Source organism: Cnephaeus nilssonii, assembly GCF_951640355.1.
Source record: "Cnephaeus nilssonii genome assembly, chromosome: 21".
Classification (NCBI taxonomy): domain Eukaryota; kingdom Metazoa; phylum Chordata; class Mammalia; order Chiroptera; family Vespertilionidae; genus Cnephaeus; species Cnephaeus nilssonii.
The window spans coordinates 14,817,032-14,842,600 of NC_137092.1; the positions used below are offsets into that span (position 1 = coordinate 14,817,032).

Genomic DNA, 25,569 nt, shown 5'->3' on the forward strand with positions numbered 1-25,569 from the left:
TCCCTGAGCTGGAGGGAGGAGGAGGAAGTGCTGATAAAAGTATAAATTTTAATAGCTCTCATTTCTATTATTTACTGTGTTCTATGCACACATTAAATGCTGTACATACATTATTTGTTTAATCCTACAACTTTATGAGGGACTACTTTTATTTCTATTTTCAGATGAGGGAAAATGAGGTGCAGAAAAATTATTTTTCCGCCCTAACCGGTTTGGCTCAGTGGATAGAGCTTTGGCCTGCGGACTCAAGGGTCCCAGGTTCGATTCCGGTCAAGGGCATGTACCTTGGTTGCGGGCACATCCCCAGTAGGGGGTGTGCAGGAGGCAGCTGATTGATGTTTCTCTCTCATTGATGTTTCTAACTCTCTCTCCCTATCCCTTCCTCTCTAAAAAAATAAAATCCTGAATTTAAAAAAAAAGAAGAAAAAGAAAAATTACTTTTCCATGGTTACATAACAGATTTGAATCTAGATAGTCTTACTCCAGAGCTTGTGTTCTAATGGACTATGCTGTGTACTCAGTCTGGTGACAATCTTTACTTGTCTCATTTATACTGGCTCTCACCCTGGTTAAGTGTCTTTTTGAGTAGCTGAACAAGGTTGTTGGCTATAGATTTCTCTAATCTCTGTGTTGATTTGCAGGTGAGCATGTTAGGGAAGGGATTTGGCGATGTCAGTGAAGCTAAAAGTGGCAGCACCACAGGCTCCCAGTTCTTGGAGCAATTCAAGACTGCTCAGGCCCTGGCTCAGTTGGCAGCTCAGCATTCTCAATCTGGAACCACCACCACCTCCTCTTGGGACATGGGCTCCACCACACAGTCCCCATCGCTGGTGCAGTATGGTGAGAAAAATGGAAAGTGAATTGAATTCCTTAAGCATTGGAGCATTACTGTCAAGCGGCTGGCAGGAGTAGCGGATAGAGAGTATGTCCTGAAGTAAGGAAAGGGGCTGCCAACTGGCTAGTTTCCCACACTGATTTCCCCTAGTGAGCTGGGCTGACTTCAGAAAGCTGGGGGATAATAAAAGGCTATAAATTCTTTCATTAAATTTAGCTTTATACATATTTGTAGTCTTCTGTTGACCAGGGGATTTTTTGGAATTCCCTAGATTTATCTTTAGTGTTTGAAAACAGCATATTCCCTTTGGAAAGTTTCATGGACTTGGCCATTTTATGACTTTATACTCTAAACATGGACAGTTCCTAGATTCCTGTCTTACACAGGTAGGGTAATAGTGTTGATTCAATTAGGTTCCTAGGCTCTACATAAGAACAAATGTGTTCCAATGATTGTTACCTACAGAAATGAGATAATGCCTTAAAAAAGGACCTGTTTATATGAGTTTCTGATCCTGAAGGCCTCGTTCATGGCTCTAGAGCAGGATAATAGCATTTTCTTGAGGTTTACCAGTATCTCTGGCCTTACACGTACTGGGTTTACTCATGCAGATTTGAAGAACCCAAATGATTCAACAGTGCACAGCCCCTTTACAAAGCGCCAGGCTTTCACCCCATCTTCAACCATGATGGAGGTGTTCCTTCAGGAGAAGCCACCCGCAGTGGCTACCTCCACAGCTGCACCTCCACCCCCCTCTTCTCCTCTGCCAAGCAAACCCACCTCGGCTCCACAAATGTCTCCTGGGTCTTCAGACAACCAATCCTCCAGCCCTCAGCCGGCTCAGCAAAAACTGAAACAGCAGAAGAAAAAAACCTCCTTGACTTCTAAGGTACTTGAACTTTTAGATATATATTGCCCTGGGGCGAGATGGTGTATGATTTGGGAATTGAGATTGTAAGAGTATAGTTTGGGAAATTGAAGCACGAGGTTTTTTTTATTAGTCTTACAATAAGGTTACAATAAGGCATTATTTTCTCTTCTCTACAGATTCCTGCTCTGGCTGTGGAGATGCCTGGCTCAGCAGATATCTCAGGGCTAAACCTACAGTTTGGGGCATTGCAGTTTGGGTCAGAGCCTGTGCTTTCTGATTATGAGTCCACTCCAACCACGAGCGCCTCTTCAAGCCAGGCTCCAAATAGCCTCTATACCAGCACGGCCAGGTAGAGGAAACCTCAGTCATAAGGCTTCTTTTATTAGGTTTTTACCACTTTTTCTAAGTCTCTTGCTGATTCTTCAAACTCTGGGAATGACAAGTCTCTGACCTAGTGAGAAAATAATAGCCACTTTTTAAAAGTAGCGCTTTAAAATATCATTACTAGGATCATCTGTAACTCTAAACAGAGGGAAATGTACCCTTTGAGTACTTCTAGAATGGTAAAACACAGTTCGTACAGATGTGTACCGTTCCTCTAATGGAAAGTACCTTGGCATCTGCCACAGCTAAAAATGCTTTTCACACTTTTAGCCCTTTGGTTTGGGACTTAGGCCTCTGAAGAGTATAACTTTGAACTCCTAAGAAGGAGGAAGCATTGATGTATTAGACAGATGAAAAAGAACCTTTCCAATAGAAACTTTCCTACTTCCTCTGATACTTCAGGGAGGGCCTTCTTAAGCAATAGAAAATCCTGGAGGAATTTTAGGGGACTGGGCTGCTTTTCTCAATCCTTAGAATTTAAATAAATAAATAAATAAAAATAGATGTTTGGCCCTAGCCTAGATATATTGAATCATATGCCATTAATGCATGAAAATATTTCAAAAGTTCCTCTCAGAAAGTTCTACCAGTAACCTTGTATTTAATGGGGTTTTTGAAAGAGCCAAGGGCTCAGAATTACTTAAAATCATATGAGCAAAAGATGACGCTCTCATGCTTAGGGTTCATGCTATGATGAAGGGACCAATAGTAGTGTATCCTTTCTACTGACCTTTAGACTCTTTTTCTTATAACAGCAGAATATAGGGGGGGACAAGAAATGTCTTAAACTCCTAAATGTTTAAACTAAATGTTTTAAATTCTTAATTCAAATACTTAGCTCTATAGGTTATGGAAATGCATTCAGTTGTCAGGAGAAAATGGTGGTGGTTTATTTGTTGCTGGAAATTTTCTTTTTGATTGAAAACAACTTTAGTAGTCAATCTCCACTGTTTCCTTAGTATCAATCGATCTGCTTTATTTAATTTATCTGATAGATTCCTTCTTTATTACCCACAGTGAATCTTCATCTACAATTTCATCTAATCAGAGTCAGGAGTCCGGTTATCAGAGTGGCCCAATTCAGTCGACAACCTATACCTCCCAAAACAATGCTCAGGGCCCTCTGTATGAACAGAGATCCACGCAGACTCGGCGGTACCCCAGCTCCATCTCTTCATCACCCCAAAAGGACCTGACTCAGGCAAAGGTAGTGTCTTCATGAGCCCCTGGGCATTGATTAGGAGAATAGTGGGCAGGGGCCTTTTAATATTAGCGTTTTGTTTCTTGACAAATGGTGCTAAGACACCTCAGCAGTGCTGATGGAGAAGCTGATAAAAGTACATTTCTGTGGTTGGTGAAATAAAAAGTTATTTTTAGCAAGCCTGGAGACTCAGAACCAGAAAACTATTCTCCCTGCACTCGAGTCATTCTTTCTAGTAGAATCAGTCTCAGTGCCTGTGTTCTGAAGGGATTGCTGGAAGAACTGATTGCTAGCTTGCTGGGTGCATAGCAGTAGATCTCACCTTGCCATGTCTTGGCTTGGTGAGAGGGATAGCTTATGCCAGAGGTGATATGGAGGGACTGTCAGGTGCAGCCAGAAAAGTAAGTGACTTGGCTGATCTACCTTACTCCCACATTCCCCCCCCAGGGATCACTGGATTTGGGCTTTCTCCTGAAGTTCTTTGGGTTTGGGAGATACTCAGCAATCTGGGGGTTGCTTTCTGTTGCTTTGGGTCACACAGGGTTTATGTCTCTCTGTTTTGTTTTTTCATTTGCTTGTTTATTTTTGTGTGTGTTGTTTTAATATATTTTTACTGATTTTAGAGAGGAAGGGGGGGGGGGAGACAGAAACATCAATGATGAGAGAGAATAATTGATCGGCTGCCTCCTGCATGCCCCCTGCTGGAATAGAGCCTGCAACCCGGGCATGTGCCCTTGATTGGAATCGAACCTGGGACCCTTCAGTTCCCAGGCCAATGCTCTATCCACTGAGCCAAACTGCCTAGGGCATCTCTGTTTTGTTGTTAATTTTTGTTTGGATAGTCTAGATTATGTTAATTTACAGAATTTTGCTGGAAATTAAGCTCTGTCAGTCAGTTCAGTCAGTGCTAATTTGTTCTGTTCACTTGAATTTTTATCTGTTTATCTCCTGTTTTTCATATCAGAATGGCTTCAGTTCTGTGCAGGCCACGCAGTTACAGACCACGCAATCTGTTGAAGGTGAGTGTTCTCCAGGTTTTTTTCCTCCCAGTTATAGTGTTGTTCTTTTTCTTTTTTTTGTTAATCTTCACCAAAGGATATTTTCCATTGATTTTTGGAGAGAGTGGAAGGGAGGGGGAGAGACCGAGAAAGAGAAAATTGATTGGTTGCCTCCCACATGCACCTGACCAGAATCCGACCTAGGACCCTTCAGCCTGAGAGCCTACGTTCTGTCCACTGAGCCAAACCAGCTAGGGTGTGTAGTGTTTTTCCTGTCCTTTGATTATTTTTGCATTTCCTAGATTGTAGTGAAAATAGCCCCAGCTCAATGATCAGAACATCTGGTGATAGTCTTAGTTTGGTTCTGTCATGTTGTTTAATCTCAAACCTTCCTAACTTTTTAGGTTTTCTGTCTTAAAATGGTGATAATACCCTTGGTTCCCTTCACTGGGTAAAGGAGATCAGTGCTGTGAAATGCTTGGAATCGAAAAACAGAAAAGGATTCTACCTAAACACAAATGATCCATTATTAAATAACGCAGACTCTTGTCTTTGGGACAGCCTAGGACTATAGTCATCATTTCTTTTTAAAAGTTTTTTTTTTAAATATGTTTTTATTTATTTTAGAGAAAGGAAGGGAGAAGGAGAGAAACCTACATCAGCTGCCTCCTGCATGCCCCCCCCCCCCCCAGCGATCGGGCCCACACCCTGGGCATGTGCCCTGAAGGGAATCTAACTAGAGACCTTTTTGGTGCATGAGATATGCTCAACCAACTGAGCCACGCCTATAGACATTCTTCTTCCTCTGATGAGATGACTTCCTTTCTTCACTTCCAGGTGCTACAGGCTCTGCAGTGAAATCTGATTCACCTTCTACTTCTAGTATCCCCCCTCTCAGTGAAACGGTATCTGCAGCTTCCTTATTGACGACAACCAATCAGCACTCATCCACTTTGGGTGGCTTGAGCCACAGTGAGGAGATTCCAAATACTACTACCACACAACACAACAGGTGATTTGGGGTGAGGATTGGAGGTTAGAGTTGGTGAGAGCTCTCTGGTTCTATCTTATTATCCCTTTACCTGGCACAGATCACTTTAGCTAAGTAGATTACCTAAAAGCTATGGGAAGTAAAGATAGGAGAATTATTTTCCCTTTTCAACATCCATTCTACCTTTGTTCACTAACCCTGGCTGGCTATTTTGCTGACTATATTATCTCACATTTCTTTGGTCCTATATTCTGTCTTATTTTCTTGCTGTATTACTTTTTTAAAATATATTTTTATTGATGTTTAGGAAGAGAGGAAGGAAGAGGGATAGAGAGATAGAAACATCGACAAGAAAGAACCATCGATCGGTTGCCTCCTACATGCCCCCTACTGGGGATTGAGCCCGTAACCCAGGCATGTGCCCTGACCAGGAAGTGAACCTGTGACCTCTTGGTTCATGGGTCGATGCTCAACCACTGGGCCACACTGGCCAAACTCTTGCTGTATTCTTAATTGAAGCTTCAGGTCAGGTGACTATAGCACTGTGTCTTATGACACCCTCTTTTTTTTGGTTACAGTACGTTATCTACTCAGCAGAATACCCTTTCGTCATCAACATCTTCTGGGCGTACTTCGACATCCACTCTTTTGGTAAGCATGGTGCTATAAAAGAATTGTGGGTTTTTTATACTTACAACTATCCAACCATAAGCTTTTCCTAAGGGATTCTGAGGTGGCATAATGATCATTGATCTGAGGTTATAAGAAAGGAGTAAAAGGATGTTTGAAGTCAAGAGAGGCAAACAAAATCCAGAAATATTGCAAGGCTGTAGGCCAATTCTCAAAGCCCTGGAAGTGACTTTCCTGAATCATTGTGTGACTTTCTTTTTCTTTTTCTTTTTCTTTTTTTTTTACTGAAGCTGGGTATGGCTTTTGTATGCTACAATAACTTCTGTAAGAATATCTTTTCTAACTGGTACAGCCATTTTTATTCTTGGTCTGAGATATGCTGAACATGAGTCCTGAAAATAGTGTGAATCTGAGCATCCTGTGAAAGTAGAGATGAAATAAGAGCTTTTGGTCAAATAATTAATTTCACTGTTGTGATTTGTAGCAACTATTTAATTACTCTGAGATGGGGAGGAAGACAACTAACATTTGGGGCAAAGGTGTCTGGTTTGCCAGAAGCCTAGGGGAGATAATGGAGGATAAGGCTTTTCTAGGAGTCTGTTGTTTCTCAAATATACGATTTCATGTTTAAGTTTATTAGAACTTTTTCCTGTCCCACGAACTGGTCTTATTCTGAACTAATGAAGAGTGTAGGAGAAAAGGCTATGATATATTTTCCGCATTTAAACTATCTCTGTCTTCTTATTGGCCAACCAGTGTTGGTTTTGGGGGAGTTTGGTTTGTCCCTACTCTATCTGCTACTGTTCTGAACAGTGTAATGGTCTGTAGTGGGTCTTATGTTACCATTCTTATCAGATGACTCTTAGGGAATTGTCTACCAGTAAAGTATTTAGTAATTTCTTCTAATTTGGTAGAGGACACTCTGGTACCATTCCTCAGCCTTTTTAATTGGGAAGTTGATTGATGATATAATCAACAGCAGGGATTGTTGATCTTTCCTGACTGGTTAGGCTAATTGCTGTTTCCTCCTCCTCTCTTCCACCGCTCTCTTTTTGAAGCACACAAGCGTGGAGAGTGAGGCGAATCTTCATTCTTCCTCCAGCACTTTCTCCACAACGTCCAGCACAGTCTCTGCGCCTCCGCCAGTGGTCAGTGTCTCCTCCAGTCTCAATAGTGGCAGTAGCCTGGGCCTCAGCCTAGGCAGCAACTCCACTGTCACAGCCTCGACTCGAAGCTCAGTTGCTACAACTTCAGGTAGCCCTGCATAGAAAAGGTGGATGGCATTCCTTTGGGATGAAGGAGAGAAATAATTGTGTGACAGCATCAAAATATAATTTCTTTTTTAGGAAAAGCTCCTCCTAATCTCCCTCCTGGGGTCCCGCCATTGTTGCCTAATCCGTATATTATGGCTCCAGGGCTGTTACATGCCTACCCGGTAAGTGAGACTTTGGGGTCTTCTCCAAAAAATGAAGATGGTGTGGCTACTCTTTATAAATCTGGCTTCAGGTGGAAGACTATAATTAAAATATAGAATAGATGAGTGGTTGTTGCATGAAAACAAGGCTTTAATCTTTGTAGTTTTGAGAGAAAAAATAACAGTGTTTAGAGAGGAAGGACTAAATGGAGGCCAGGCCCTCTGTTGTATATTTTTTTCTGTGAAATACATATTCTGGGCCTCAGAAGCCAAAGGCCAGAATGTCCACCTGATATCCCTTTTAATTTCCTAGAGAATTATTTTCTCTAGTTGAATTGATTCCCTGTCTCTGAGGGTCTTTGCTGGCTCCCACCTGGTCAGACCAGAGTTCCCAACTCTATTGGGTCTACCTGAAAATAGGTGGCTGACAGTAGTCGCTTTTTGCAAACGGGGTTGGGGGTAGAAATAGGTGACATCTGTAATACTGTAAAAACTATATATTTAAATTTTAAAAAAATCTTTTAAATTGGTTTTGTAGAGAGAGGAAGGGAGGGAGGGAGAAATTCAATGTGAGAGGGCAACATCGTTCGGCTTGGCTGCCTCCTGCATGCCTCCTATAGGAATCAAGCCTGCAATCTGGGCATGTGCCCTGACCAGGAATCAAATCAGCAACCTCTTGGTGTATGGGACGACACCCAAACCAAGTGAGCCACATCAGCCCAGGGCTAAGCTATGTTTTGAAAACTATAAGAGACAGGCTGGTGGAACAGAAAGTAAGAGCAGGCTATTTATGTATGACTTGTGTCAGAAGCCAGTCTAGTTGAATCACTAGTATGTAACTCATGGAAAGCTTCAATACCTTTCATGAATCACTTAATCTCTTTGTATTTACTTCTTTCCTCTTAAAGGAAACAATCTGTCTCCTATTCTTCCCTAAAAATGAGGATGAATGTTCTGTTGATTTACCTTGTTTCCTAGCTCCTTGGTTGCTAGTATCATGACCAGTCCACATTAATATTCTTACATGCTTGTATCTTTCAGCCACAAGTATATGGTTATGATGACCTGCAGATGCTTCAGACAAGATTTCCATTGGTGAGTATGTGATGTAGGGCTTAGGAAAAGAAAGTAATCTTAAAATTAGTGTTGGGGGGATTACTTTCACATGTTCAGTTGCTAAGTCATAGCTCCATAACCATTACCTTCATACATACACTTTGATTTAAGATATATCAGAGTATGATGTTTTGGGAAGTGGCTCTAATAGAAGATAACTTAAAAGAAAAATCATAATTGTGGCAACTTTGAAGTAAACAAATTTTAGCATTTTATAACTCAGGGTACCCTGGAACTTTCAAGATGCTTTCTGTATGTTTCAGACATTTCGAATTCTAGAAAGATCTATTTTCTCATTAGTAGTAGACTATTAGGAATAATTATCCACAGGTTTCAGGATATTACTGGTCCTGGTGGACTTGGTGTGTTTTACACTGAGCATACCCGTAGACCTTGCTTGACTCTGCTCATGGCCAGGCAGGGGGGACAGTGTATGCAAGAGTAATTTGGAGTTTGTGCCACTTCTAGCCAGCCTATTCAGTGGCTGGATAAGTTGCATTACTTCAACATTTTCCTGCCTCTCAACAGAGAGGAGAATAGTGGCATTGACTCTCTGCTCTTTTACTTCTCTCTTCTAGGATTACTACAGCATCCCATTTCCCACACCCACCACGCCGCTGACTGGGAGGGATGGTAGCCTGGCCAGCAACCCTTATTCTGGTAGGACTGGGATAGGGCTAAATAAAAGAGTGTGTTGAGATTGGTGGCAGAAACCTGATTAGCAGGAAGCGTCCCAGTTCAGTTAAGATCTTTGGCAGAAATATAGAATGGATGTGATGAATCAGTATTGGTAGATAGATTCAGAATCCTGCTAAAGTTGGCCATGTGGCAAGTTTTTCCTTATCTCACTTTTTATTGTCTCCCTGTGATTCCAGATGATATTTTGATTTGGTTTTCAGACATTCTCCAGCTTTTTCCAGGAAATGCAGAGGTTGAACTGGCCGTCTTCTGCTCATCTCTGCTCCTGTACCCTACTCACAGTGGCAGTCTCATTGCCATTACCTTGATTATCCATGGGCCGCCTTCTGTTGTCCTCACTGATCTACCATTTTCTTGACCTATCATTGTTTTTTTTGAATCTAGCCTGGAGTGTTCCCCTGGAGGGAGATTTGGGGGAGATGAAATAAGATAAGTAGGCAGGGAAATCATGCAGGAATTTTATTCTGGGAGCCTGTCTCTCCTGCAGCATTGCACAGTCATTCGACATTAGTCCTTGACTAGCACTGTGCTTGCTGTGTGCTGGGCAGTGCTAAATGGAGCTGCAAAGAAATGTAATTCAAATTTAACAGGATTTTCTGGAATCATGTGAAACCAGAAGTAATTCTGCATTGGTGTGGGGGGTGAAAGAGGCAGGTACATTTAGCCTCTCCTGTCACAGGTGACCTCACAAAGTTTGGCCGTGGGGATGCCTCTTCCCCAGCCCCGGCCACTACCTTGGCCCAACCCCAACAGAACCAGACGCAGACTCACCACACCACGCAGCAGACATTCCTGAACCCGGCGCTGCCTCCTGGCTACAGTTACACCAGCCTGCCATACTACACAGGGGTTCCGGGCCTCCCCAGCACCTTCCAGTATGGGCCTGCTGTGTTCCCTGTGAGTACTTGGGCTTGGTCTTTCCTTGTGGTAAAGTATCCTAACCCTGGACACTATTCTAGGTGCTTTCAAAGACTTTTTCATAATGGATGAAGCGGAACAGTTTCTCTTTCTGGCCTGGGGGAGGGAGTGGGGCTGGAATTTGGGGGCATTGGGATAAGGATTACCTGTTCTTAGAATTAGCTAAAGTAGGAATATGATAGCATATAGCTTTACTCCCAGACTGTCTTTCATTCCCTGCTATCACTGCCCTTTTCCCTTCTTTCAAATACCATTTATTGACTTCACTGATTTTAGAAAGTTGGTAGGGAGCCTATTTCATTCACTAAGTGAACTGTGGTCAGCCTGTGTCACAGTGGGTAATCATCTGAATGCTTTAGTCCCTGAACGAAGACGGGTAGGGTGAATGGTACTCTGCTGGCATTTCACTGCAGTTCTGGCCTTTTTACTCTTTAGGTGGCTCCTACCTCTTCCAAGCAGCATGGTGTGAATGTCAGTGTGAATGCATCGGCCACCCCTTTCCAACAGCCAAGTGGATATGGGTCTCATGGATACAACACTGGTAAGCTTACCTTGACCCCAGCTGTCAGTGGTGTCTCTGGGATGTTACTAAATGAGTTTTCAAGGAGGAAGACTCTGTGCTTGATAAAATAAAATTGTGTTGGTGAGGGTGTGCTGCTGCTCATGTATGATTGTTAATGATTGATTGCTTGTGTGTCTGCCTGAGCAGCCCTAACAGGAGCTTGATACTAGACCATATATTCACTACTCATGACAGGGATGGCCTGGAGCATGTATTGACTATTAGCATATGCTGGCTGGCCTAATATTTGGGTGGGAAAGCAGGGCCAGGGGCCCCAAGATTTCATTGAGATGTCAATGGAGGCAAGTGTTAATATGTATGGTACCGATCATACAAAAGGGGACATATTTACTGAATAGAAGGGTTAAATGGTTTCTTTGCTAGTGTGCTGTAGTAGACTTAGCTTAAATATCTTTGTTGTACTACTTTTTTTATGTGGCCCCCTTTAAATCCCAAGCTAGGAGACCTAAAATGTGGAGAGAAAGAATTAGGGCATGAGTATAGGCATAACTTGGAGATATTGTGGATTCTCTTCCAAACCACCATAATAAAATGAGTTGTAGTCTTTGATGGTGGATGGTCTTGCCTTCACTTTCCAAAAAATGCAACACTTGTGAGGTGCAATAAAACCAAGTATGCCTGTACTCAGTAAAGTGAGAGTTGGACCTTTAGGTTCCTTCACTTGTGTGGCTGGGCTCTTTGCAAAATTCATTTGCACATCTGATGGCAGGGAGGGAAATGTTGGAATCTCCTGAATGGGTACTGACCTAAAAGATTCTTAGTCCATCCCTTGCTCCTATACCTGACACCTGTACTCCACTTTTGGAGGACAGGGAGTAAGAAAAGGAGTCTTTGAATAAAACAACTCCATCTACTTTTTTCAGTGATTTGTAGATGAATATGGGTGGGGGGAGGAGGATGGGATTGAGGTTTGTACTTCAAAAATCTCTGCTCAATTATGGTTTCATGATGATTAGGATGGAGCTGCATCTGCATTCTTCACCCTTGTGTGGCCTCCAAGTTGATAAATTGCCCAAGGTTTTAATAATTGGGAAACTGAGCTGAGCACAGATGACAGTTGGTCTGGGAACTAACAGCCAGGTGGAGTTTTGAACTGTGTTGTATGACTTAGGTCAAGATTTAAACTCAAGAAATCCTGAGGCACCCATTGAGATTTAATATCTAGGACCCCTGTTGGCTATTCCTCTCACTGAGCACTATCCACCCTAATCCTTGGGGAAGTATTAATAAGCTTTTTGATTTGGAATTGCCCCATTCCAAGATTAGATCTAAGTTTTAGCTGGACCATGTTCAAGAATAGCATACCTGATTCTGGAAATCGTAGCTTCTTACCTCCCTTAGGATTTCAGAAACTCTCTAACAGCCCTTTTGAGAACCCCCAGTTCCCAGCCCCACAGAAGGTTGTCATCCCATTCCTCATCAACCTCTAAATTCATTTATTTTTATGTATTTGATTCCTTTTAGGAAGAAAATATCCACCCCCTTACAAGCATTTCTGGACGGCAGAGAGCTAATTTGGCCCAAGGCTGGGGGCTATGTTTTGTGTGTGTGTATAAATTTGCACTGAAGTCTTGTTTCAGAAACCAGACCACTGAGGAGAGCCTGCTGAGCTGAGGCCATGGCCTGCGTGGCTTGGGGAAATGAGTTGGTGGATACCTTCTGGGCTTTTGAACTTGCCCTTCCCCCAGTTCCCTCTCCCCATGTGTCTGACCCTGTCTTACCCATTTCGAGTTCAAGCGGTGCAGCACCTCCGAAGCATCAATGCACACACCTGCTGTTGCTTTTGTTTTCTGGAAGGCATGTAGTTTCAACTTGTAACAAAAAATATTTGTAGTCTTCAATAAACTGTGGTATTTCTTTAGCTAACTCTGGCGTTCTTTCCGTGCATGTCTTTCTGGACACTAGGATCCAATGTTGTGCAGTGGATGAAGGGTGGAGGGTGGCCTTTTCAATCAAACTCCAGCATAGCCAAAGAACTGGTAACTTTTCAGTATGGTGATTTTATGAAGATGGGGGAGGGGAAACAGTCTCAGTTTCCAACCTGTTGATTGGTTGGTAAAGAAAGTTATTTGTAGAAAATCCCTGATTCTCCATGCTTATTATAGCTCTTCACTTTTCACTCAGATCTTCCCCATGCCTCTGACATAAGCAGGGGGGAAGGAAAAGAGGTTTAGCGTCATGTCATGGTGAAAGGTAGAAGAGATGGTGTTCAGAGCTGTTGTTGGGGAAGTATCTTCAAGGCTTAATTCCCACATTTGGTTCCCTCAGGCCAAGTGGCTGGTTGAGATCTGATAGAGTTTTGAGGGACCAGCTAGTTAATGACTCAGGCTGTGGAAACTGTGCTAGCCTGGAGCATTGTTCTTAGTCCCTTCAGGGATTGTGGATTATTAGTGTTTTGCACTTGTGGGTGTAGCTAATGATGTGTGGGAGAAGTTTGGTTAGATATCCTCGACTATAGAAATTCTCATCCCCACTCAATCCCACTAGTACATCACCAGCCCTTTGTTTACAATTAACTTGCACAGTGAGACCACCATTCTTGGTTAATTGGAAACCCCGATATTACTTTCTTTGTTCCTAGCCCTCTGGAGTAATTTTGTCCTGGGGATGTAACCAACTTTCCAAGGGAGAGAGTTGGTTCTTGGTTCTCCTCCCTGTTGTCCACATGGTGTTAGTGTGATCATCATGTTTGGGAGTTGGTTATAGAAGAGGATTTTGACTCTTGGAAGGAAAACAAGATAACTCGAGCCTGAGGAGCTTTCTAATAACTGGTAAAGGAGCTTTCTAATAACTGGCAAAGGGTAGGTAGAGACCTCTAATGCTTACACTGAAGCTATTATGGCAGCTACAAGGAGAAATCTCTTTCCCCCCCTGTATTTCCAGTCCCTTTAGCCAATATCCAACTTAAAGCCTCTGAACTATAAGCTGGTTTTTAGCTAGTCCAGCCTCTGAAAAGAATGAGACCAAGTAGGGGCACATTGAAACTAAATTGCTCCTTACCACCCAGTTTGAGAGTCAAGTTAGCCATTTCTTCCATTTGTGTGGGATGACCAAGGGGTGTCAGCAAGCTGTTTGAGTCTTTGCAGTAAAATTCTATCATCTCATTTTCCTAAAACATGTTCTATTTATATCCTGTCTATTCTACTTTACTCAAACCTTCCATATAAACCTCATCAGCGTAGCCTTTTCCATACAAAAAAAATAAGCTAGTTTTTTTCAAGTTAGGCCAACTACCGGTGATTTACCAGATGGGCTCCTGGGATTTGAAAAAAGGGAAGGGGAAGAAAACTCGATCAGGTCATATATTGCCCCTGCCTTTTACTTTTGTGCCTAGAAAGTATAGAGTTGATACTTTGGACACGGGGAAGTATTTTCTCATGCTTGCTTTCTGTAGTTCTGTTCTTTTTCCTAGTTGGTGTTTGCTCCTCCCTGGAACTATCTGGACTTGTGATGTGGGAGGGGTTTCCAGGTTAAGATGCCACTTCTATTGGGAAGATTCTAAAGTGGCTGTCTAAGGTGGGCTTAACTTTTGATGGCTGCCTTTGTCCTAGACATTGGGAGGATTTGGGTTCTGGAGTTTGAAGGGGGATTGCTGCTGAATTGCGGGTGAATGGAGGATTCTTCATTTGTGATTTGGTCACTTCAGTATAGTGTTTCTAAAAAACTCTTCTGTCAAAGTAATCCTAACAGCAAAGGAGAAGGCTCCAAGGACATAGACTAAAATACAAAGTTCTTCTGGAGTTTCATTTTATCTCAATTCATGAGAACTAATATACCTTTTAAAATCATGCTTTAAGTTCCTAGTTAAATTTGAGTTACTTTACCTCAAATCTTCGCATACAATTTTAATAAGATGCTGGATTAGCTTACCTGATGGCTTTTTTCCTCTATCCTTGACCTTTTGCCCCAGGATGTAGACTATGTGTGTTTCAGTTTAAGGAGTATAAATTAAAATGAGGAATTGTATTACTTTGGTTTCCTTTAAGTTGTAGTGGTGGTAACGAGTTTTTCAAAAGGAAACATGCAAGTTGTTAGAGTATGGATTGAAGCCTTTATCTCATGAAGAAGCTAAAGTTGTAAACTAGAGTAACATTTAGGTTTTGTGTTCCACCGAGACTGCAAGAGATAGCCTATTCCTATATGCCTTCCTTACCCCCCTTCCCTTAAAATGCGTAGATGGATCTTCATCTTTATGCCAGCTCGTAAGTATACAGCCGAGAAGCTCCAAGATTGGAGAAGCTGGGCTAAGTGAGCTGAAGCTCTGAGAATAAAAGTACTTTTGGAGGTGGAATTGAACTGCTTCTCTAGTACTTACCTTATGCTATGAAAGCATGGATTTTGAGCCCAGGAGTGTCTGTCTCTTCATGAACAGGAAAAGAGCCAGATTACCTGTCTTCAGCAGGAGTGAGTGAAGTTTGGGTGGATTGATTTGAAATGGACAATATAAGTGTAATACATTCCTGTTGGGCTTTGCTACAGAGGTGTTTTGAAAACTTATGTACTAGTGAGTTTTGGCTATTTCCCCTTGTCCCTCCAAAACCAACTCACCTCACTCTCACACATATACTCAGTACACACCTGGAAAGGACAAGAGAACACTTAGCTAGCCTTTGTGTCATGAGTTCTTATCCCTCAAGACTGACCTGAAGCTGGAAAAACAGACCAAAATTCCCTTGCCGTGCTATAGCTAGAAAGACTTCACATGTCACTCACCACCTCCCAGGGAGAGGGATCAGGCAGCTAGCTGAGCTAATCCTCCTATCTGTTTCCTCCTCCCTCAGGTGTATCAGTCACCTCCAGTAACACGGGCGTGCCAGATATCTCGGGTTCTGTGTACTCCAAAACCCAGGTAGGTGCCTGGCTCTGGATAGAAGTGGAAAAAGAGAGACGGACATAGAAAAGATGGAGTTGCATTGATAGAAGTGAGCAGGAACAGCCCTAACACCTGTGAGCAGGTGTCAGGAAACCCATTCTACTAGAAAATGATTCATCTTTAGACTTTAGTTTCTCGAGGAAGCTCAAATTTATTCTTCAGGGAGGGAGAGAACAAATGAATATCATAGGAAGGTTGGAAAATTGTAATGTGTCATGTGATTTATTGTGTAACTGGTCCTTAACCTACACACAACAAACCTTTTCATAACTTCCAAAGAGAATGAATATGGAATGAAGGAAAATAAGTTCATTCCATTCTTTGTAAGTATATCTACAATAAAGAGTGGGAAAGGAGTGGGCAAAGCCCAACTCAGTAACTAAAGTGAAGCATTTTAATTATCCACAGATTTGTTTTTGTTTTTTTTCTCCCACCACCATAAATATTTTAAAGTTTGATACAAAGTTTAGGAGTTATGGTGGAGTGCTTCATGGCCAAGACCTTTAACACTAAAGATAACTCAGCATTTCTTTTGAAAAAAATCCATGGAGTTCCTATTTCTACCCAACTCCAGAGATAGGGGTGCTAAGGAGTAGTCAGCAGATTTCACTATGTTTGTATATGACAGGTTTTACAAAGTGCTTTCACATCCAGCCTCTCATTTGGTCCTTACAACTAAGAGGTCGATAAGCATCCGTTTTATATATGAGAAAACAGGCTCAGAGAGTAATTTTCTCAGGATCACACAGCTATTAAAGCACAGAGCTGGGACTGAGACTTGAATATCTGACTTCAGGTGCAGCATTCCTTCTATGACACCATGCTGCTTTTTGAGGGTGGGAGAGCTTGGGCTCAAATCCTAAGGATTCGTTTGCTGATCCCTTTTACTCTCTCCTCCCATCCTCCTGGATAGCAATCTTTTGAGAAACAAGGTTTTCATTCCGGTACTCCTGCTGCCTCCTTCAACTTGCCTTCAGCCCTAGGAAGTGGGGGGCCCATCAATCCAGCCACAGCTGCTGCCTACCCACCTGCCCCCTTTATGCACATTCTGACCCCCCATCAGCAGCCGCACTCCCAGATCCTTCACCATCACCTACAGCAGGATGGCCAGGTAATAGCCCTCCCTCTCTCCTTTCTCTTCCTCTTCCTTCTTATCCCTTAAAACTGCCTTCCCTTTCCTTTTCTTACCCTTCCTCACCACCACCTCCACCCAATCCTCCCCAGCGCCAGCCATGGGCACACAGCACATTACAGACACAAGCGCACATAACACAAGTGGCCGGCAAAGGAGACGTCAGAGAAGGGGCCAGACTGAAACCTAATTCTGCCCAATTCCTTCGGTGCCTTTCTCCTCCACCTCCTCCCATATCACAGTTTTCCTCATCCCATCAGACCTGGGTCACACCTTCCCTCTTACCTCTCCCAGCCCTCCCCCTTCCCTCACATTATAGCTTTCCCTTCTGATAATGGTGGAGTTCTATTGTCAAAGTTTGTCCCTTTATTTTCCATATATCCTGGTTCTGCCTCAGCTACCATATTTGCAGATGATTCTCTGTTGCCAGCGCCAGCAGGAGGAGCAGGTAATGAAACTGAATGATATGCTTGAACCCACTCCTTTTCAGTCCCCATTACACCTCCACAGCCTTAGGGAATTTGAGAAAAGTTTGCACGATCACAAATCGGGATACACAAACATAAACACCTTGCTGAGCTCTCTGGCCTCCCATTCCTCTCTTGTCCTCCCCTCCTCAATGCCCTCTTTCTTTCTGCCCTTCCCCAACTCTGGGAACACTTGGTTACTGGAATGGAAAGGATTCTTGGGGCAGCATCTGAAGCCTGGGGCCTCGAGACTGTCTCTCCACCTTGCCTGTAATGGGCTCACAGATATGATACATGTGGCGGGTGGGGAGCCATGGGGTACAAGTGGCCTCTCCTCCACCATAGGTGGCTGGGGAACTGGAATAAGAGCTTCTTTGCTCTCAAAGGCAGCTTTCCAAATGAGGCCTTCCTGGGGATCAATGAAAATGAAATCACTTGTGATCACTCATCTCCAAGAGGCCATAATTCTCTCTAGAGAGTTGCCTTTTCTCAGAGCAGGGGGATGAGGAGAGGAGAAGGTACAATTGAAAATGAGTAGAACTGATTTACTGTCTAATCTCTGAAGGTATCTTGCCCTCTTTTCATCTTTCCCCTATTTAAAGGGTTTTTTGGTGCTTTTTGTTTGTGATTTTTTTGTTTTTTGTTTTGGTCAGAGGTGCTTTAGCAGCCATATAAACCAAATTTTCTGTGGTTGAGAAGCTTCAGAATAGTTTCTAAGCAAGGGGAATGGGAAAGCAAGATGATTTCCAAATCTCCACCTGAAGATGTCACAAATTTGTCAACACTAACTAGACACCTTTTTCCTCCCCATCATCCTCCCATTCCCCTGCAGACGGGCAGCGGGCAACGTAGCCAGACCAGCTCCATCCCGCAGAAGCCCCAGACCAACAAGTCTGCCTACAACAGCTACAGCTGGGGGGCCAACTGAGGCCCCGACCCTCTCTTCCTGGTCCCATCTTCTGAGAGGGCTTCTCAGCCTGGCAACTATGGAAACAGCAGCAAAGAGAGGAATGTGGAGGGGTTCCGCTGCCCCACCCTCACCCCCAGTGGCCCACCCCATGCCTCAGCTTCATGTCTGTTCATTCCCATACCATCCCCACTCTGTTGTATGTATTATAGGATTTGTATTTTCACTCCCCCCCCCCCCCCTTTCCTTTCCTCCTTCCCCCTTGCATTCAAGATTATGAAACTTTGCTGTGGGCCCTGCCCTTCCTTTTCCTCCTGTTCACCCTGGTGGTGTATGGGTAAGGTGGGGAGGGGGGAACCCCCAAATATATATCAGCCCAACAGCCCTATGTCTCCTCCTTTATTATTAGGAAGCAAAACAACAACAAAAAATGGCGTCATGAATATGAACAGCATTGTCAGATGGATTAGTTGAAGTGGTTTTTTTTTTTTTTTTTTTGTACTGTGTCTTCAAATTTAATGGATTAATGTGTCTTGTATATATAAAAAGAAAACATCTACCTTCAGCCTCTGCCCATTCTTGCTCCGTCTAGGACATCCTCAGTCTCGCGGATGACCAGCTTGGTGAATAAGTATTACTGTACCAACTGGGCCTCTTCTAGCAGGCCCCGAAGGCAGTGGAATAAAATGAAATCTTCATCCTTTAAGAACACCTCTGACCTTAATGATTTAGTACTGTGCCCTTGAGGGGATTCTCTTCCCTTCTCCCCTAAGAATTTCACAGCCTGTTGCCTGGAAAGAACCATCTCAAATCTTCATTTCCTTCAAAAACTGCTACATATACAGCAGATTTCAGGCAGTAAAGGGAGTGGGATAGTGGGTATTGGGTGGAAAAGGAGAGGATTAAGGAGGAGCTGAAAGAAATGCCTTTGTAAAGTCAAAGTATAATTTAGCTGGGTCCAAGCAAGTGAATTGGAAAGTAGGGCAACATGCACTGTGTGCTGGCAAAACTGAAGTTTGGGGCCCAATTTTCCTAGGAGTAGTTCTTGCTGCTGGAGTGCTTTCATTTTCCATAGCTATACCCAAACGCCCGAAAAGGAGTCTAGAGGAAGGCCAGGGATGAGATTGGGGTAGGGGTGCAGGAGGGAGAGGCTTTGAAAGCCATGAATGGTAGGAAAAGGGGGATACTTAGAGCCCCAAATTATTTCTTCTCTTCCGAGACTTCACTAGATGTCCCTTGGTCTCTCACAAAGCATTTATTCTGCTGGTTGTAAAGCCTGCATAGAAAAAATTAAAAGAATCCTTTATGGTTATGACAAGCTCCTTAGCTGGAGAGATGAGATTAAGTGCATGTGTCCCCATGTCTAACTATTAAAGTCTGGGGAATTCAGTACTAAAGGAGTTTGATAAAATATTTTGTCCATCCCACTTAGACTTCACTGAGGTCAGTCAAGAAACAGGTCCGAAGAAGGGGCAAGGTGGTTTCAGATGGAGGACTGGTCGTCCACGGATGTGGTGAACCGGCGGTGAGGGTGGGCGTGGGACCGGTTCATTTGTGCGGATGGGCTGCCGTCCGACGGCTTTATCGGCACCAGAGATCCCTTTTTGGAGGGAAATACCTTATTGGGCCGGGTTGGTCGGCAAGAAGGAGAATTGGCTTAGGAGACTGGTGATCACTGGAAGATGAAAATTCAGGACGCCCACTACCAGAAAAAAACGAACTGCTGCGGTGAAATGAAAGCCTTTCGAATTTGAGAGGCCCGCCTGCCCCGCCCCCTCCACGTCCTGCTTACGATCATTTTACGACAGGGTGTCGATCGCAGGTTTGCTTTCCGGCAGCGTGAGCTGACTCTCCGCTCAATTTCCGACGGCGTAGCGCAGGCTTTCCTCCCGGTGTGAATGGGCCTCGGGTGGGATTCGGAGGTTCGAATCCCAATACGGGAATGAGCCTCTTTGACCTCTTTCGGGGCTTTTTCGGCTTTTCTGGACCTCGGAGGTGAGAATGGATTCGGGTCGGACAAGGGAGGGGGTTCTTCTGAGGGGAGCTTGACCTCTGACACCCTATATTTGGAAAAACATCCTCTATCTCCACTCCTTCAACTCGTGGAGAGAACAGAAGACACAACATTGAACACTCACCCCGCGACAGTAACCAAGGCGGTCGTTAGGAGGAAAAGCAACAGCTTAAGCCTTTCTCCAATCTGGGGTGATGCAACAGGGCCTGGGCGGGGAGACAGTGGGGCTTTGGGGTAGAGGACAATGAGCGAGTGAGCAGGACCTTGGGAGAAGGGAGGGGCTGGGAGACACGGAAGAAAAGCCGAGGGGAGGTGCTTGGGAGGAGTCGCGAGGTGAGGACTACCTGATTAAAAACAATACCCCGATGGCCAGTCTTCTAATCCTCACATCAGCTCCCCAGACACCTGTTCTTGTTCCACTTTGCCACCCATGAGTTGATTGTATGGTTTAAGGAGTGAGTGCTGAAATTTTGGTGGCCAATCTGCCTCCACCCCAGCCACAGAGATCCCTTTTTTGGAGGGATGACTCGAGATGAAGATGAGGATGAGGATGAAGAAGAAGGAGGAGCCAGCTGGGGCCCTGGGAGCTCGAGGTTTGAGGGTCCCCAGCCCCCTGAGGAATTTGGCTTCGGCTTCAGCTTCACCCCTGGAGGAGGGATGCGTTTCCACGACAACTTCGGCTTTGATGACCTAGTGCGGGATTTTAATAACATCTTCAGCGAGATGGGGGCCTGGACCTTGCCTTCCCGTCCTCCTGGTGTGTGGCTGCCCCTGAGGGAGAACCTATGGTTTCTACTGGGTTGGTGGGTGAAATAAAGAGCCTGCAGAAAGTAGTTGGGGGGTGGGAAGTGTGAGAAGACTGATAATTTCAAGGGGGGTTAAAAGATCCCAAGTCCTTTCCCTCCCCCAGCAGCCATACACTTGCCATCTTCCTGCAGAACTTCCAGGTCCTGAGTCAGAGACATCTAGTGGGAGATTGCAGGAGGGACAGACGCTTCGGGACTCAATGCTTAAGTATCCAGACAGTCACCAACACAGGATCTTTGGGGGGGTCTTGGAGAGTGAAACAAGAACTGACTCTCCAAAACCAGCACCAGACTGGGGCTCCCAGAGACCTTTTCATAGGGTGAGTACATCTGAGCCTGAAATGAAAGCCTGTGGGAGACACCTAATAGAGTGCAAAAACTAAAATCCTTGTTGGAATCTAACATTCTTGGGTTGAAATACTGGCCCCCCACTAAGTGTATTTATCTGTTTCCTATATTAAGCTTCTTGTAGTATTTTCTTTGGGGGGGAAATAGGAGTTCTGCTTTTTCTTTAAAAAAAAAAAACACACAAAGGAAACACTGGTCTGTGTGATTCTTGGGCAAGGCAGGATTATTGGGGGAGGTCAGGAAAGTTAGTTCATTAAGGCTTTTTTTTTTTTTTAATTTACCATCCCCACTTTTATTTTTTATTATTTTTTAATATATATTTTATTGATTTTTTACAGAGAGGAAAGGAGAGGGATAGAGAGTCAGAAACATCGATGAGAGAGAAACATCGATTCAGCTGCCTCTTGCACACTCCCTACTGGGGATATGCCCGCAACCAAGGTACATGCCCTTGACGGGAATCGAACCTGGGACCCTTGAGTCCGCAGGCCGATGCTCTATCAACTGAGCCAAACCAGTTAGGGCCCCACTTTTATTTTTATATTTCAATCCTCACGCAAGGATATGTCTTTATTGATTTGAGAGAGAGGGGGAGAGGAACATCAATACTGGTGGGTTGCCTCTGCACACATCCAGATGGGGGATCAAACCTGCAACCTGGGTGTGTGACCTGACCCAGAATCGAACCCAAAGCCCTTCATTGCAGGGGATGACACTCCAACCAACTGAGCCACACCAGCCAGGGCAGAAAGGCTTTTTTGGTAGAAGGATACATAAAACAGCTAGGAAAGAGGGAGAATGAGTAAATAAAGCAATCTTGAATAGGACTATCTCTTCTGGGGAGAGGTGGTTTTGGAACTTGGGAATATTTTGGGTTCTGTGACTCCTCAAGTTTCAGATTGAAAGATGTCATTTCATCTCCTTTGGCTTCTTCTGCAGTTTGATGATATGTGGCCTCTGACCCCCCATTCTAGAGCCAAAGAGGACAAGGGTGAGTCTGGAGAGGACATTTACCAGCCCTCTGTTGTTCTTCAGAAGTTCTCTCTGTTCTCTCTCCCTAAAGTTTCTTCCTGACACACTTGTTCCTTCTTTCCCTCAGACTCTTTCTTTCCTGTTTCTTCTCTCTGTCCTTCTAGATCTTGATTCCCAGGTTTCCCAGGAGGGCCTTGGCCCAGTTCTGCAGCCCCAGCCCAAATCCTATTTCAAGAGTGTCTCTGTGACCAAGATCACTAGGCCAGATGGGGTGAGTTGGGGAGAGGGGTAAAAGGAACTGTGGCTAAGGATGTTTTGGACAGAGGGTTCTTTGTAAAGAAACCAGGGACCTCACCTTTAGTGATGTTAAGGATATTTGTGGGGCTTTCCCTTGTAGACAGTAGAGGAACGCCGGACTGTGGTGGACAGTGAGGGCCGAACAGAAACCACAGTAACCCATCAAGAAGCAGATGGCAGTCCTAGAGATGGTAAGTGAAGAGTGTGAATCAAAGTGATCCATCTTTTAATTCCTTGGAAAAGGAAAACCCTTACTCTTCTACCTTTTAATATTATTCCCATCCTTTGCCTCTGCCTAGCCACTTAGTGTGTCTGTGTCTATCACTTTCTTCCTTAGATCCGGAATCACCAACAGCTCCAGCCCTGGATGATGCCTTTTCCATCCTGGATTTATTCCTAGGTCGTTGGTCCCGGTCCCGGTCCCAGTAGCCTTGTTAACCCTCAGAGGCCTTCATGTTCTTCCCACCTCCCACCCTTTTCTCACCATCAGTGGGCTTAGCCTCTCCTGCCACCTCAGGCCTTGGTGTGTGGGACAGTGAGTTGGGGGCATGTCAGTATGTCATTCATGCAAACTGACCAATAAAACCTTTATTTATGCTAATTTCTTGGTCTTGGTTTTGTTAAGGTTGTTCCACTTTCTAGCACCATCCAGGGTTTCCTAAATTATCTTGGCCTAAAGCCTTCTCCTTGTTTCTTAATTTTTTGTTCTACTTCCAAAACCTGATTCGATAAGTAAAGATCAGGTACCAGTAGAAAATAATTTTCCTCTTGAAGGAGATAGGGTATGTAGAGATAATTCCCAAGAGAATTTCCAGACATGGATGCATCAGATTCCAAAAAAAACAAGAGTGCTTGGAATTGTAGGGGAAACTGCTTCCCTTGGTGTGGGATCACTTTGATTGGATAGCTCATGGGATAATTTAAGGAACTACATGGGCAAATATTTCTTCCTTTACTGGTATGCTCTTATTTTTTTATATATGTTAGATAAGCTATAATTCAGCACAACATTAGGGATCTTTTTCTCATTAGAAAAGTTTTTAGCACTATGGCTTTGAGGAGCAGATCTTCAGATTTATTTACCTCTTTCCTCTGGAAATCCCACTAAAATGAAAATAAAGGTATTTTTCTAAAGAGGTATATAACAACAAAGGAGAGGAAATATAGTAATGGAATTTAGTCTTTTCATTCTTTGTTATCTTTTGATTTATTGTAGCCAAATTTATCTTTTCACTTATGGTTATTATTTATATTTTTAGAAATCTCTCTTAACCCAAGCTTAAAAGGATACTCTCCTTTATTATCCTCTACGGGTTCTGTAGTTTGGCCTTTTACATTTAGGTTTTTAAATCCACCTGGAATTTATCTTCCTATATGATACGAATCAGGGAACCAATTTTATTTCCATTTGAAAACATATATAGTCATATATATGTACAAATATTACAAATACACATACAGATAACATATATCCCTGTGTCTTTCTATTCTCTCCCTCTCTCTATATATGAATATATAGATATATATCTATACCTATAGATATATATCTGTGGATATATTCTGTAGATATACAGATATATGAAAGGCTAATATGCAAAGTGTCCCCTCGGGAGTTTGACCGGGAGACCAATTGCTCGCTATGACATGTGCTGACCACCAGGGGGCGGCACGGAATGAAGGAAGACCCCAGCCAGCAGCCGGAAGGCCCTGATTGGCCCTGATCTCTGGCCAGGCCTAGGGGACCCTACCCGTCGTGCATGAATTTCATGCACCAGGCCTCTAGTGTGTGTGTGTGTGTGTGTGTGTGTGTGTGTGTGTACATACATACATATACACACACACACTTTATTGATTTCAGAGAGGAAGGGGGAGAGAGATAGAAACATCAATGATGAGAGAGAACCATTGATCACTGCCTCCTGCACGCCCCCTACTGGGAATTGAGCCCACAACCCAGCCATGTGCCCTGGGACTCGAACTGTGACCTCCTGGTCCATAGATCCACACTCACCCACTGAGCCACACTGGCTGGACTCTATTCTCTCTTATTAATCTAGTAGTCCATCTTTGTGCCCATATCACACTTTTTCGTTGTTGTTGTTAATCCTCATCTGAAGATATATTTCCCATTGATTTTTAGAGAATGGAAGGAAGGGAGGGGGAGATAGAGAAAGAAACATCAATGTGAGAGAGACACATCGTTTGGCCCTTGACCGGAATCAAACCCTTGACCCTTCAGTCGGAGCTAACGATCTAACCACTGAGCGAAACTGGCTAGGGCCATTTGGTTGATTCTTGTATGTGCCCTGACCAGGACGAAGCTCTAACCAACTGAGCTTTGCGGCCAATGAGCCATATCACGCTTTTGAATACTATAGTTGTATTTAGTAGAACAAGGGCCTCCCACCTTTAAAAAAAATTAGAATGTAGTTGATTTTTGTTGTTGCTGTTGTTAATCCTCACTGGAGGATATTTTTCTATTGCTTTTAGAGAGAGGGAGGGGGAAAGAGAGGAACATGGATGTGAGAGAGACACAATGATTGGTTGCCTCCTGCAAGTACCCGACTGGAGCTGGGGATCAAACCTGTGACCCTTCTAACCACTGAACACACCAGCCAGGGCTATGATTGATATTTTTGATCAGCCTTTTAGAGTACCACCGTAGGCACAAATGGAGCCAGAGATTACCAGACATCTGTGAGCAGCCTCCAGCAAGAAGGATGGAGATTCATACAAACAAAAGAAGCAACTTGGAAGAAACAGACTATACAGAAAGATGAAAATTTAGCAAGAACACAAATCTTGCCCTAACCAGTTTGGCTCAGTGGATAGAGCGTTGGCCTATAGATTCAAGGGTCCCAGGTTTGATTCCGGTCAAGGGCATGCACCTTGGTTGTGGGTACATCCCCAGTAGGGGGTGTGCAGGAGGCAGCTGATTGATGTTTCTTTTTCATCGATGTTTCTAACTCTCCCTCTCCCTTCCTCTCTGTAAAAAATCAATAAAAAATGTTTTAAAAAAAAGAACACAAGTCTTTAATGTCCTTAGGAACATGAGATGATATATCCCTAAAACCAGAACAGAAGGCTATAAAAGATAGACAGGCCCTGGCTGG

The 25,569-nt window shown here is 43.7% G+C and overlaps 2 protein-coding genes across 25 annotated transcripts in view; both read left to right on the forward strand.

Moving 5' to 3' along the window:
- UBAP2L (ubiquitin associated protein 2 like) overlaps positions 1-18,783 on the forward strand; it is a 43,438-nt gene extending 24,655 nt beyond the window's left edge. For 6 of the 24 annotated variants that reach the window (XM_079761089.1, XM_079761078.1, XM_079761096.1 and 3 more), the window contains 16 exons: positions 642-840; positions 1,447-1,724; positions 1,883-2,055; positions 3,108-3,297; positions 4,256-4,310; positions 5,127-5,301; positions 5,859-5,931; positions 6,969-7,164; positions 7,257-7,345; positions 8,366-8,419; positions 9,019-9,100; positions 9,819-10,036; positions 10,493-10,598; positions 15,422-15,489; positions 16,427-16,624; positions 17,043-18,340. In XM_079761089.1, the coding sequence (XP_079617215.1) occupies positions 642-840; positions 1,447-1,724; positions 1,883-2,055; positions 3,108-3,297; positions 4,256-4,310; positions 5,127-5,301; positions 5,859-5,931; positions 6,969-7,164; positions 7,257-7,345; positions 8,366-8,419; positions 9,019-9,100; positions 9,819-10,036; positions 10,493-10,598; positions 15,422-15,489; positions 16,427-16,624; positions 17,043-17,618 (2,730 nt within the window). In that variant the 3' untranslated portion in view covers positions 17,619-18,340. Of the gene's footprint in view, positions 1-641; positions 841-1,446; positions 1,725-1,882; positions 2,056-3,107; positions 3,298-4,255; positions 4,311-5,126; positions 5,302-5,858; positions 5,932-6,968; positions 7,165-7,256; positions 7,346-8,365; positions 8,420-9,018; positions 9,101-9,818; positions 10,037-10,492; positions 10,599-12,104; positions 12,507-15,421; positions 15,490-16,426; positions 16,625-17,042; positions 18,341-18,428; positions 18,579-18,611 lie in introns of those variants that run through there. The other 18 variants (XM_079761098.1, XM_079761083.1, XM_079761082.1 and 15 more) reach the window with 8 other exon arrangements.
- Positions 18,784-19,565: 782 nt separating this feature from the next.
- On the forward strand, positions 19,566-23,045 carry HAX1 (HCLS1 associated protein X-1). The gene is made up of 7 exons (XM_079761103.1): positions 19,566-20,014; positions 20,531-20,790; positions 20,972-21,159; positions 22,127-22,178; positions 22,324-22,430; positions 22,557-22,647; positions 22,794-23,045. Exons 1-7 carry the CDS (start codon positions 19,962-19,964, stop codon positions 22,883-22,885), a joined length of 843 nt encoding a protein of 280 aa, XP_079617229.1. The 5' UTR covers positions 19,566-19,961; the 3' UTR covers positions 22,886-23,045.
- The last annotated feature ends 2,524 nt before the right edge of the window (positions 23,046-25,569 follow it).